At 43.4% G+C, this 14,487-nt stretch overlaps 1 protein-coding gene across 1 annotated transcript; it reads left to right on the top strand.

Moving 5' to 3' along the window:
- The first annotated feature begins 2,306 nt into the window (after positions 1 to 2,306).
- Adh1c (alcohol dehydrogenase 1C (class I), gamma polypeptide) lies at positions 2,307 to 13,895 on the top strand. Its single transcript, NM_019286.4, has 9 exons — positions 2,307 to 2,387; positions 4,392 to 4,493; positions 5,047 to 5,185; positions 6,334 to 6,421; positions 6,514 to 6,736; positions 9,363 to 9,623; positions 11,397 to 11,532; positions 12,413 to 12,551; positions 13,259 to 13,895. The coding sequence occupies exons 1-9, from the start codon at positions 2,370 to 2,372 to the stop codon at positions 13,281 to 13,283; spliced, it is 1,131 nt and encodes a 376-aa protein (NP_062159.3). The 5' UTR covers positions 2,307 to 2,369; the 3' UTR covers positions 13,284 to 13,895.
- The last annotated feature ends 592 nt before the right edge of the window (positions 13,896 to 14,487 follow it).

Consider the following 14,487-nt stretch of genomic DNA (forward strand, 5'->3'; position numbering starts at 1 on the left):
GTACTTTTTGGAATGTACAATCAGACCTATCTTCTATCAGCCAATCACATCTGAAGCCTAGAGACCCAGCCCCCACCCCCACTTTAGCCCACCTGACCGACCTACTCATACCAGTTACTTGTTCTTTGATGTTTTAGTGCCCTGCCATCTGTGTTCATAGAATAAAATTCTCCTTCATATTAACACACACAGTTCCACTCTTGAAGTCAATGTCTGTGTCTTAAAAAGGGTATTTAGGAAATCTCTATACTTCTCTATCCTCACCTGTAAAATGGGTTGAGATAACCTTCCTTGTGATGTTGCTCTTAAGATCATGGGATGATGTAGAAAGAACTCCCTCTGGAGTTTTGGAAGCATACTAGGCAACTACTACCTTCTTACAGATTTGTGCTTCATAAATAAACCAGTAGGTCATTAAAATTTCGAATGACTTCTGATATCCTATGGTGCACACCCATTACTGTCTGAACACAGTAATCCAGTGAGTCTTTCAAAGGTGTTGGACTTAGTGGACTCCTGGATACTATCCAGACCTTTCATTGCAAACAAAGATGGGTGGTCGAGGGTGACAACCATCTGGGAGAGGTACATGTGACCTCTAGTTGACTCTCTACGCTTACATCATTAAAATTGAACCCAGACAACAGTATTGTTTCTCTGACCACCCTTGAGACGTGTACACCGTATGCTTATGGATATGCGGTGACCAGCTATGTTTAGTAAGGAGTGGTGTGCACTATGGTTCACTAGTGTTGATAGAAGGCTTGATATTCAACAAAAGTCAAATGTGAGTTCTTGTTCTCAAGTTCATGACACTAAACAAAGGACAGTGAAGAGATGCCTTACGTGACGTTTTGTCCCATTGGCCCAAACTGTCATTCTTTATACTAATCCAAGTGCATGCTCTCCCTACGCCTCCCCTGGGTCTTCGGTCACCCTTTTCTACTAGCACTTGCTATATAGTCAACCCGTATGCCTGTGTGCCTTTCACCTCCCAGTGTGTTGTGAGTCTATCTTCACAGACGGCGGTCTAGCTATAATTCATGGTGCTGTCTTCCACCCATGTGGTCCCACGGTAGGCTGCGTGCTTACTGCTTTATCTATTCTTTGAAATGGCACTCTTCTTCACCTCTATCTTACAGAAAAGGAAACTATGGCAAAGAGCGGTGAGATTTGTCCAGGCTCTCTCAGCAAGAAGGAATAGACGATGCTATAACCACTATCTCTTGGCAGGAGTGGAGTTCATCTCTTACTCATGACTGCCACCCCTGGGCCAGCTCCATGCCTGCAGGCTCTCAGTCAGCCATAGAGTCAGCCTGGGGTTGTGCTGCAGAAAGACCAGGGGCCTCAGCACCTGGCTGCGACTGAAGGTGTGTTTCTGCTTTGAAGAACGGAGGCCAAACCTCCTTTCCCTGAAATGAATGTCTGTCTGTCTGTCTGTCTGTCTGTCCATCAGTCCTGCCACCTTGTCTCTCCTCTTCACTGTGCACATTGTGGACTCTAAGTGGTAGGTTTGTTCTGTTGAGTAAAAGGAAACAGTGCTCTAACCTGACCAAGTGCAGTTGAGAAAGGGGAAGAGAGGACTGAGAGACAGGGAGATAAAAGAGAAAGGAAGCGTTAAGTATAATAAAAACAAAATATGCTTCCCCCACCCCCCGACATCTTAGTGTGGTTGCAGTGGTCCACACTACTCTGTGAACTTCGCCATGCCGCCCAAAGACGACAAGAAGAAGAAGGATACCGGAAAAACGGCCAAAAAAGACAAAGACCCAGTAAATAAATCTGGTGGCAAGGCCAAAAAGAAGAAGTGGTCCAAAGGCAAAGTTTGGGACAAGCTGAACAATCTTGTCCTATTTGACAAAGCTACTTAGGACAAACTTTGTAAGGAAGTTTCCAACTGTAAGCTTATTACTCCAGCTGTGGTCTCCGAGAGACTGAAGATTCGAGGTTCCTTGGTCAGGACCTACTTAGTAAAGGACTTATCAAGCTGGTTTCAAAGCACAGAGCCCAAGTAATTTACACCAGAAACACAAAAGGTGGAGCTGCCCCAGCTGCTGGTGAAGATGCATAAACAGATTCAATTGGCTGTACATTTGGGAAAATAAAACTTTATTGAATCAAAAAAAAAAAAAAGTGCCCAATAGCACATTCCCAGAGCAAGATTTGCCTGACAGGCCAGAGCCCTTTGTTTTAACTTAACTTGCAGTGAGAATAAACTGATGGGTGTGTCGTCGTGAAGGGCTAGATCACATGTGGGATCAGCTGACACCCCAGCAAATAAAATCTGTGTGCAACTTTGGCCCAGTTCACTGCAGGAGGGAAGAAGTCTACGAGGATCCATCCATTTCCTGCCCACAGCGAAGGACAGCATGAGCACAGCTGGAAAAGTAAGGAAAAATACCTCACCCTTGGAAATATATTCTCATTGATATGTGAAGAGATGCAGAATCCTAACTTAGAAATGACAGGCACGCTGGGGTCTGGTGCAGCTTGACTGCTACTAAGTATCTTTAATGAGAGGGTATAGCGTCTAGGTTTGTGAATGCCTTCATTTCCTCATTAACTCTGTAGGACTTTTTCCAAGCCAATGGTGACTGCTTTGCAAATAGAAAGTTTTTAGGTCTTTTATCGAAAGTCTGTATTTATCTTAAGATACCAACAATGTGCTGTCCTTCGTAATCATATTTTATTATGAACACAGGAACGTTAAATCGGACAAGAGTTTCATATGAGGAATTTGCTTCAGGGAATTTAGTACTGTCCTCCTTGCCTTTAGATAAAATTTCTAACAAGAGGTGGATTGATTGGAAAGCTTTAAAGTCACTCACAGTGAGATTTATGGTGCAAATTGTGACTTGAAGGACTCCGTGACTCACGGATTACTACAGAAATTCTATAAACAGTCTCTTTCCTGTTTAAAAAAAAATCCAGATTTTATGGGAAATTAAATCTAATAAAAGCAGAATCGGTTGTTGACACTAAGAATGCACACATATGGCACAGAGTTTTCTACAGAGTCACACTCACTTGTTCAGTCTGTTCATGGTCCCACCAGAACGGCAAGCAGTCACTCAGTATAATTAATTGATCCCCGCTATCTAATTGCTTAATTACATAAGGCTATGTTTCTGTTGGCACAGAGGCTACTCTAGTCAAAAGTCCAACAGCTCGGAGCGAGAACCAGGTGTCCGAAATTGCAGAGGTTTCTGTAAACACCGTGTGACAGGATTCCTTAGTTTTATTCCAACTTGCTTTGCATGCTGGTTATGTTTAGGACGCCATATTACATTTCAAAGAAAAGTAGTTAGGAAAAAAGTTAAGCTGAAAGTTCTAACTGAAAAAGTGAAACAAAAAAAAAATAGTGAATTCATATCAATCAAACAAGAAGTGAGGGAACAGAGACACCTGAGTCTTAGGTACAGGGGTCAATGACAGTGCCACGATGATGTTTAGTTTATGTTTGTCCTGCCTAGAACAGCAAAGTAGTGATGTAGACAGGTATGGTCGAACATCCCTAAAATCCTGGGACTAGGAAGGACAAGACAGAAAAGTCCCTAGCTTAAGGCCAGCCTGGGCTGCTTATTAGATTATTTTTCTCAGAAATCTAAAGCCGGGGGCTGGAGAGATGGCTCAGCGGTTAAGAACACTGACTACTCTTCCAGAGGTCCCTGAGTTCAACTCCCAGCAACCACATGGTGGCTCACAACCATCTGTAATGAGACCTGATGCCCTCTTCTGGTGTGTCTGAAGACAACTACAGTGTACTCGCATACATAAAATAAATAAATATATCTTTAAAAAAAAAAGAGTCCTCTTTCTTTTTCTCTCTCTCTAATCTCTCTCTCCAATAATTTATAAAAAAAAAGAAAGAAAGAAAGAAAGAAAGAAAGAAAGAAAGAAAGAAAGAGAGAGAGAAAGAAAATAAGAAAGAAAGAAAGAAAAGAAATCTAAAGCCGGGGGTTAACTCTGTGATAGAGTACTTGCCCAGATAGCACGAAGTTCTAGGTTCTGTCCTCAGTGCTTGAAAAACAAATCATTATATATTTGCACTTAACAATCTTTCTGAGAATAGTACCAGTGACATCAAGAAAACAAGCAAGCAGTCAGAAAAACAGTGTGAGCTCAGCAGCACCCGCACCACTTCTGCTAGGTGTGTTACAGTAACCTGCATTTTCCTGACCTCGGGCTAAGGAGTCACACGTTTTTTTTAAAGGCACTTTAACTCTTTGTAAATCAGAACTGTCTGTTTCTATGTAACACTTACTGAGTGGCAGAGCCGTGACAGATGCCATTTATGTATGTGTGTGTGTGTGTGTGTGTGTGTGTGTGAGTGATAGAAGGATACAATTGCTGTGATCTCGTTGGAGCTGAAGTAACCCTTTGCCTTCCAGGTAATCAAATGCAAAGCGGCCGTGCTATGGGAGCCTCACAAGCCCTTCACCATCGAGGACATAGAAGTCGCACCCCCCAAGGCCCATGAAGTTCGCATTAAGGTGACACCCCTTTTCAAGTTCTGTAAACTTAGGTGTGAAAAACTCAGAAAATCCTCCATACCCTCATCCAGAAAGCCGTTAACAGCCCCGTTCACGTGCTAAATTAATTTGCTGCTAAGGCAAGCCATCAATATCAAATGCCCGAAGTTTGAAGTGACTAAAAAGTATGTTTAACATAATCCAAGAATTTTCTAGATGTTTATGTGTTTATGAAGTGGTAAACATCTTGAGTCCAAACCCAACTCAAATTAGGTGATGTCTTGGCACTAAAGTCCTATTTCTATTTACCTAAAGCAGAATGCATTTTTATATATTTCATAAAATCCATTTTCAGGGCCACTTACTTCACAGGATTGATAATTGACTCTTAAGACATTTAATTGGGAAAAGGCAGACGAAAACACTGGAGAATCTTGGACAACAAAATCTTTGGAATTAGGAAGCCACGGGGATTGTTATCGAGCTCCTCAGAAGCAGGATTTCAGGCAAACAGGGTGTGTGAAACCTTCACAGTCACAAACTCAGACAACTGAACTTGATCTTTAACCCACAGATGGTGGCCACCGGAGTCTGCCGCTCAGATGATCACGCGGTTAGTGGATCCCTGTTCACGCCTCTTCCTGCAGTTCTAGGCCACGAGGGAGCTGGCATTGTTGAGAGCATTGGAGAAGGGGTGACTTGTGTGAAACCAGGTACAGAATTCACCCTCAGGGCCTGTGTTTTGGTTCTGATCTCAAGAGCACTTTCCCCAACCCCCTAAGAGAGGAAGTTGAGGAAGTGGGAGACGGAAAAGCTCGAATAAGGTCTCAATTGGCCAGGCAACAGAAAGCTTCCTCCGCCCATTCCTCCCCCCCCCCCCCCAAGCCCGAGTCCTGTTACCTCCAAGCATGTCTTTTCTCTCTCAACATCTCTTTGTTTCCTAGATATCAGGCATCAAGTCAGTGTCTCCTCTATGACGATCAGGAAGCATGGTGCCCATAAGGGATAAGGGTGGAGTTGATAATCTGCTATAATGACCCTGAGCTCTGTGGACTTTCAAGACCCAGACATACCTACAAATATACCCAGGGCAAAAAAGGCAGGTCCAGGTTCTGAGTGTCTAGACTCACGGAAGCTGTTCTGAGTGTCTAGACTCACAGAAGCTGTTCTGTGCTGAGGGCAGAAAAGTGATGGCTTGTCTTACTTGCCAGACACCCGCCATAGGTTTAGCCACACAAAGACTTTCTTATTATCATTAATCATGGCTGTAAGTGGTAGGCTGCCCAGTACTTACTGATTTCTGCATGAAAACTTTGTGTGTTTTCAGAGGTAAAGGGTGAAAAGAAATAAAATTTCTGTGATCTCATCCCACATTAATTTTATCTGTAAGATATAATGGCCAACCTTTTTTTTTTTTTTGGTCCAATAACATAGGTAGCATACATGATTTAGAAACAAAAATTATGTTCATCTTCAAAAAGATTGCTTTAGTCAGTAGAATCAGACTTCTGAATGACTAAACTGTAAGCAAAAAAAAAAAAAAGTAAAGAACTAGTCTGGTTTGAGTGAAGCTTTTATTATTTCTTTTTTATTTCCTAGAGAAAATATCTAATTCATTGTTAGGAACTGAGATTTCCAAAGCAATTTGCAGCTTGTCACATTTTTATTATGCTTCTTTAAAAAAAAATAACGGATTTTTTTTTTAGAGCATTATTTCATAATAGGAGACACACAGTCACCTTGAAAAGCCAAAAACTGGACCATGGAGAAATGATTTAGTGGCTTTGGGAACATCATGCTCTTCTGGAGGCCCTAACTGGGTCATTCACAACCACTTGCCATTCTGTTTCTCTTCATCCAGGTGATAAAGTCATCCCGCTGTTCTCTCCCCAGTGTGGAAAATGCAGGATCTGCAAGCACCCGGAAAGCAACCTCTGTTGCCAAACTAAGTGAGTGTGTTTCTTATTGTCTTCTTGCACAATTGGGCGGCACTCTGGTTTCATTCTGTCTCACATCGTTTGTATTCCTGTGTTTCACCAAGGAATCTGACACAGCCTAAGGGAGCTTTGCTCGACGGCACCAGCAGGTTCTCCTGCAGGGGAAAGCCCATTCACCACTTCATCAGCACCAGCACCTTCTCCCAGTACACTGTGGTAGATGACATAGCGGTGGCCAAAATCGATGCGGCTGCACCACTGGACAAAGTCTGCCTCATCGGCTGTGGCTTCTCGACTGGCTATGGCTCTGCCGTCCAAGTCGCCAAGGTAGGATGGACAATGGCCCCTGGAACAAGCTAAGTACATATTCTTGGTACCAAAAGGGGAGACATTGTTCCTGAGCATAGGGGTATTTTTGTAGAAGAAAAATGAGCCTCTCCAGCCCCCGTATGAAGCAGGGAAAAGCTCTGTATTTTAAGGAGGCAGAGACAGACAAGCTTGACTATTTGGGACAAATGTGAGGTTTTATAAAGTGGAGATGCCCTCACTGTTATTTCTAAATCAAGCCACAGTGGGGATATTTGTTACTCCAGGTTTCTCCTACGTCATTTCATAGATTTATGGTGTTAAATTATTAACAGAAAAACATCCCCAGAAGGAATTGGAAATAAAAGTTTTTAAAGATGAAAATGGTGCTGATTCTGAATTAAGAAAAAAGTGAATATTTTATACATTATGTATACATACAGAAGACATTGTATTCCATATGTTCTATATGACTACCAAATTTTAAAGCTGGGAACTCATGTAGTCACTTACTCTAGAGCCGAAAAGAAACTTCGTTCATCAGTTGCGGTGATGTTAGGTTCTGAAGTAGCCAAAGCAATCGGTTTGTCTCCTCCCAGCTGTACTTTATTTATCCGTAGCATGGCCGCGCACTGATCCCAGAAGATGCAAAAGAACTTAAGCAAAGCGTTGGTCCTCCTCACTGCATCTTCTCCCTTGCAACCAAGACACATGAACACCACACACACACACACACAGACACACACACACAGACACACACAGATACACACACACACACACAGACACACAGACACACACACACACCGACACACACACAGACACACACAGATACACACACAGATACACACACATACACACACACAGACACACACACAGACACACACACAGACACACACATACACACGCATGCTAGAAGTGAGACATTTTAGGCAGTAATTTTTTTTTATTAACTTGAGTATTTCTTATTTACATTTCAAATGTTATTCCCTTTCCCTGTTTCCAGGCAAACATCCCCCTAATCCCTCCCCCTCCCCTTCTTTATGGGTGTTCCCCTCCCCACCCTCCCCCGTTGCCGCCCTCCCCCCAACAATCACGTTCACTGGGGGTTCAGTCTTAGCAGGACCCAGGGCTTTCTCTTACACTGGTGATCTTACTAGGATATTCATTGCTACCTATGAGGTCAGAGTCCAGGGTCAGTCCATGTATAGTCTTTAGGTATTGGCTTAGTCCCTGGAAGCTATGGTTGCTTGGCATTGTTGTACATATGGGGTCTCGAGCCCCTTCAAGCTCTTCCAGTTCTTTCTCTGATTCCTTCAACGGGGGTCCTGTTCTCAGTTCAGTGGTTTGCTGCTGGCATTCGCCTCTGTATTTGCTGTATTCTGGCTGCGTCTCTCAGGAGTGACCCACATCCGGCTCCTGTCGGCCTGCACTTCTTTGCTTCATTTAGGCAGTAATTTTAAAAATCATTTCCTTCCCAAACGGTTGAAAACAATCCAGCAGTTACCTCTCATTTCATGCAAACTAAGAAACAGAAAGGTAAAACTATTCGTCTGCAGTTTTACTGTGAGCTACTAGGGAAAGGAAGACTAGAACTTCTTTGGAACTATCCGCCACATCTGAAACTGCAGTACCCACTGGCCATCACTTCAGTCACAATAACAGGCCTTGCATTTTTCTAGCCCAGATGGAGAGTGGCAATGTGTCCCAGAGCATTTAAGAACCTGTGATGGACGATTGATAAGATAGACACCGCTAGGGGGATGTGATGGTGGGGAAATGAGGGCAGATGGTTGCTTCTATTAAACAGACCTAAACCAACCACAGTGACGAAGACCCTGTCTTTTCCAATTCCTGTGGCTTCGGACCTGAATGCAGTCAGTGCTGTGGCATTATTTGACTGTCTCGGCCCTAGTGGGTCTATTTGCCAGCCAAGGAAGGGTACTTGTAATCGTGGATTTTAATTAATCACTATTGAAATACAGACCAGCTTTTGTTGAAGTAGTTTTCACTTGCTTCTTTAAAAATTCAGGCATAAAGCCCCACAGAGATTACACTGGTCTCATGATACAATGTCTTAAAGTTTCCTGTCCACGTTGTGGTTGCCTTGAACCAGGCATGATTTCTGGATGCTTTTCAGATGACTTCTGCTCCCAGTACCCTGGTTGTGACTACTGATAGTTAGTGAACCAAGAAAAGAGTTCATGATCAAAGGGCAGTTGGGTTACTTTTTAGTCTCTTGGAGTAACCTTGACCACTTGTTCCATTTATCCAAATTGCTTATGTGCATGTTTAAGATGTTACTGTCAAGCTCTCAAAGATGAAAGTCATTTCTATTTAGAACTCAAAGATCATCAACTCGAGTTCCCCCATTGGGGTAGGAGTGAGATTCCATCTACAGTGTTTCCAATTTAACTGTAGAAGCTGCTACTGAACCCTGAGATTAAACAAAGAAATCCCCAGGTATATCTAATAGAGCAAATTTTGAAAACAGATGATGTATGTTTTGGGCAACCGTAACCAGAAGAGGGTTTGCCAACTGATGGAATGAAGTAGCCACGATAAAGGACATAGCAAGGCAGTTTGTGCAGTGTGGAACACTTCCGAACAGTCACCATTCAGTCCACTCTTGCGTTTTCTGAAAATACAGGTGACCCCAGGCTCCACCTGTGCCGTGTTTGGCCTGGGAGGTGTTGGTCTGTCTGTCGTCATTGGCTGTAAAACAGCAGGAGCAGCCAAGATCATTGCCGTGGACATCAACAAAGACAAGTTTGCGAAGGCCAAAGAGTTAGGTGCCACTGACTGTATCAACCCTCAAGACTACACCAAACCCATCCAGGAAGTTCTCCAGGAGATGACTGATGGAGGGGTGGACTTTTCATTTGAAGTCATTGGCCGTCTTGACACCATGGTATGTACTGTGGCATACCTTAAGATCTGTCCTGCCATCTAGAATGCTCTAGATAGCCAATAAGAAATCTCATGCAGAAACCTATTTTTGGAGTGGTAATTTCCCATTTCCTGTTTCCTGCTCAGATTGCTTAATTCACTGTCAGGATCAACCTTTCGTGTCAGTTCTGCAAACGTGTCTCAAGTAATAATCCCCCTTTACTGCAGGAAAGCTTATAATTGGGACACTGTAAATTAGCTTACTGATTTTCTGTAAAAATCAGTTCATCGAGCAGATTTAAATACAAATTCTGGTCCTAAACAGACAGATATGATTTTCTTCCCTATTCTTAATATTATTTAATATTTAGAATTAAATATTCTGAAAAGAATTTTTAGGTATCATCATATGGCCAAGAGGAATAATGAACAATCTGGGGCCAAGGATCATTTTATTAACATACAGCAGGTCCAGGGAAGTGGTTTTGTTCTCGTCGTGGAGACAGCAGAGTGCTGGGTGTTGTCGTAAATACCTTTTAGAAAAGAATTAACAGATTCCTGCACACCCCCTAAATTTAAAAAGTGCACTTTATAGGGTTGCTTATGATCTACACAAGATAGTGCATATGAAATACGGACCACAGAGCCGCCCCCACCACCATGTGACGTGCGCACATGCGTGGTAAGTGCTCAGTGAAGGCCAGCCGTGAGAACGATACTAAGGTCAAGTTGAGAGTGCATGTGGTTTTGGAATACAAACGATATCACACTCAAGTAGTTGCAAATGTCATCCTTGGCTAAAGAACAGGTCTCCGGTTACGTCTCCCCTAACCAAAGACCTCTAGAACTCTACTAAGACCTGTCACCAGAGACCTTAAAAGTCATCCTTAGGTCTTGGCAGAGTTGGTGACAGAGAATAGATATGGTACCCTGAGTGTGATTTTTTTTTTGTTATCCTTGAACTGTGACAAGAGGCCACACACGGTAGAAGAGCCAAGAGCATAGCACCTCCTCTCTGCATGGAGAATCCTTCCAACCCCAGCTTCCAGCTCTTCCCAGGGCCACAGCATCTCTGTAGCTCATTGGCAGTTTTCCCGATTTGCTGGATCTTAAGCAGGGTTGTCAACTGACTTGGAGATCCTGAAGTCTGATAACCACATGTCCTGAGCACGTCTGGTTTCTAAACATATTGAGAAATCAAAAGGCCAATCATGTAACTTCAAGGATTCCGAATGATTCTTTATTATAGAGTGTGTTTTAAACAAGCACACCAAAACAACACCAAAACAAAACAAAAAACCAAACTAGAGGAAACCACCTACTGGGAGGCAAAAACTTCCTGATGTCCACAGCTATAGAATAATGTACAACTATTGCATGACCACTTGAAACATGCCCGTTCTCCATGTGAGAGCATCAGAGGATGGACTCATTAAAAGAGAATTTGACAAAGGGTCAAGAGACAACTTTTGATGATATCATTATATCTTCCTCACCATTAAATGTCTGGCTCAGAGTACTGGTTTTTAAGTTGTCCTTTGTGGGCAAATGAAAAATGAATTAACCACTTCATAGTTATGCAGTGGGGAAACAATATTCTCCCTTGAGAACCAGACTTCACGTCTCATGATGAGACTTGCTCCTTCAAGGAAGAATTAAATATAGATAAACTAATTCATTCACTCTTTCATTAAAAAAACAAAAAACAAACAAACTTCAGTATATTTCTTTGCATTGCCTGAAGCTGCACAGGGACCACAAAAGAATCTACTTTAACTATTAATGTTTATTCCAGACTTCTGCCCTGTTAAGCTGCCATTCAGCATGCGGTGTAAGCGTCATTGTCGGGGTGCCTCCCAGTGCCCAAAGCCTCTCCGTTAACCCCATGTCGCTGCTGCTGGGACGCACCTGGAAAGGAGCAATATTCGGCGGTATGTATTTACAGCGAGAGATCAACGTCCGCATCTGTTCATGCATGTCAAGGTGGGCGTGCGTACATGTGTGTGGACGCCAGAGAACGTTTGATGTCATCCCACGGGAGCCATCTGCCTGGTTCTTTGAGACGGGGTCACAGTGGCCTACAGCTCACTGACAGACTAGCCTTGCTGGCTGGAACCCACTGGTCTCCTTCCTCCAGGGCTGCACTCCCACAACCACGTCAGCTGTTTGGTTGGCCGCTGTTGTTTTCTTTGGTGGTGCTGAAGACCAATTCAAGTGGAAGGACTTTAGTGTCCGAGCCATCTCCTCAGCTTTGAGGACCAAATTCTTAACTTATTTCAGAATTTCTTCCTTTTTGCCAACAGAGAAGGTCAGGTTTTTAGAAGACAGAACAATTTAAAAACATGAAAATGACCGTTCTCTCTAAGCAAGAACTAATGCAGGAAATCGTAGGACAAGCATCTCTGTGTCCCCATAAACTAGCCGGAGCTTTGCCTGGCTCCTTCTACTTGTGTGGTTGTGAGACCCCCAAAATGCCTTGTAGGACACAGGAAATCCTGCGGTAGTAGTTCATACCTACACTCATTACCTAAGTTTGAACAGCTCCCTTACTTCGAGTATAAACATCCGAGATAGAATTTCTCTAGGAACAAGCTCATAAGCCACCTTCCTTAGCCAGAGACCATGGTTTGTCGGGGTGGCACACTATAAAAATGTTAATGAAATGCACATTGTTTTGGAGCCTCGAGACAGCCTGTAGACCTCTGTACTTTTGAGAGCTTTAGTTTCCCTGGAAAGGACCCTGTCTTGCTTGCCCCGCCCCCCTCCCCACCTGGATCTCTGGATCTCATGGAGATGCTGCTTTCCCTTCAGGGTTTAAGAGTAAAGATGCCGTCCCCAAACTTGTCGCTGACTTCATGGCTAAGAAGTTTCCGTTGGAGCCGCTGATTACTCATGTTTTACCTTTTGAAAAGATAAATGAAGCATTTGACCTGCTCCGTGCTGGAAAGAGGTAAGCTTTGAGAGTATTTTTTTTTTTTTATGGCAGAGGAATTGGCTAACAGAAAATGAAGGAGAGATGGGACAAGACCGTAAATGGGGTGCCGGGCTTCTGTCGCCAGTTTGGCTCTGCACATGCGTATAGGACCTAGGGCAGTTTGCAAACCTAAGCTTTAGTTTTCACAGTTCCTAAAACCGACAAACTGTGATAATCCACCTGGTCACATTGTTGTTGTTTAGGATGAAGTTTAAATGAGATAATGGTGCCTAAAAAGCTACTGTAAAGTGCATGGCAAGGAGGGAATGCCTGTTATTGCCTGTTGTTAAACTCCTTACTTCAGGGATCCAGGCTTTGAGTGTTGCTTAAGAATGCTCAACTAGGGGTTGGGGATTTGGCTCAGTGGTAGAGCGCTTGCCTAGCAAGCGCAAGGCCCTGGGTTCAGTCCCCAGCTCCGAAAAAAAAAAAAAGAATAGAAAAAAAAATGCTCAACTAGAACCAGAATCAAAATGGTGGTCCCATTAGGCTGTCACGAATGAGTTTAGAGCTGGAGAGAATGCAAGAGAGATCAGAAAGGTTCATCTACTGACCTGACCTTGGACATGGAATGGTTGGGAACCTCGATAGATTGTCTCAGAGATTCGTAACACATGTTTTACTCGTGCATATGGGGAGTGTAGGTTGTGGAGTGTGAAAACGGTATCTTCTATTTTGACTTTCAGTATCCGTACCGTCCTGACGTTCTGAGAACACATGAATGCCTTCCCGGTTTCTGACTCCTCCGCCTACCGAATCAAGCGCCAGCCACATCACAACCTTAACCTTGCTCTTCAGAGACACACAGCCAATAAAGCACCTGTGCAAGCTTTCCGTGAGAAACTGAGTTTTCTATGGAACCTGTTCCAACCGCATGTTTACAATCCTATCTATGGCTTTCGCACCTCAGCTGGGGAACTGTGGGGTACTAAACCATCCTTCTTTTTCGATTGACTTAGATCATCTCTCCTCCTGAGGACAGTGTGTCTTGTTGACAACTTGCATTCTTTTCTGTTTGGAATCGCAGTGGCTGACACTCAGTGGAGCAGACAGACCTTTCTCTCCCCCATGCACACAGAATACCCCATGTGCTCATTCTCCCGACCCCTCCCGTTCTACTGTGTGTACCTCCTTCTTTATGAAAGGCGTGAGTGTGCAAGGAACCCACAGCAGGTCAGGGGACAGAGCTGGGCTGGAAGCTGGAGAATCTCTGTTGTAAGAACTAAAAGGCAGCACCACACATGGCCGCTCTGCTTCTATGCCCTTTGGTGGACAATGAATATGGAGTTGTTTCCTTCAATAAAAACCTGAAATAATGACTGACCCAACACCTCCAGAAATAGTACAGTGTTCCGGGGAGGGGCGAAGAGCAATGGGCTGGGTGTTTTGCTCACGGTGTTTAACAGGCAGCTGGAGAAGAGAGCCAGGCCACAGCTGTGAGGACATTACTCCAAATTTGACATTTGATAATTTCTTACTTCCACTGAACAGTTATTCTGTTACCTCCGTGCTGTTATAACCATTACTGAGGATTCCCTTTAAATGTTAAAGGAACAACATTATCCAGACATGTTAAACACTGTTTGCCAAATATCTAACAATATTCAAGAAGTGTATCATTGGGGCTGGGGATTTAGCTCAGTGGTAGAGCGCTTACCTAGGAAGCGCAAGGCCCTGGGTTCGGTCCCCAGCTCCGAAAAAAAGAACCAAAAAAAAAAAAAAAAAAAAAAAAAAAGAAGTGTATCATTGCATTAGAAAGAAGAGAGAAAATGGTGAGTTAAGTATAATAGTAAAATGGGGGAAGTTTAACTAGGGTTAAATACTTTTCCAAGAAGATGTCTGTGCACTTGTATGAACAAGTATGTGAACCTTTGGACATGCATGTGTACTTGTATGAACACGTATGTGGACTTGA

Source organism: Rattus norvegicus, chromosome 2, assembly GCF_036323735.1.
Source record: "Rattus norvegicus strain BN/NHsdMcwi chromosome 2, GRCr8, whole genome shotgun sequence".
NCBI classification, from domain to species: domain Eukaryota; kingdom Metazoa; phylum Chordata; class Mammalia; order Rodentia; family Muridae; genus Rattus; species Rattus norvegicus.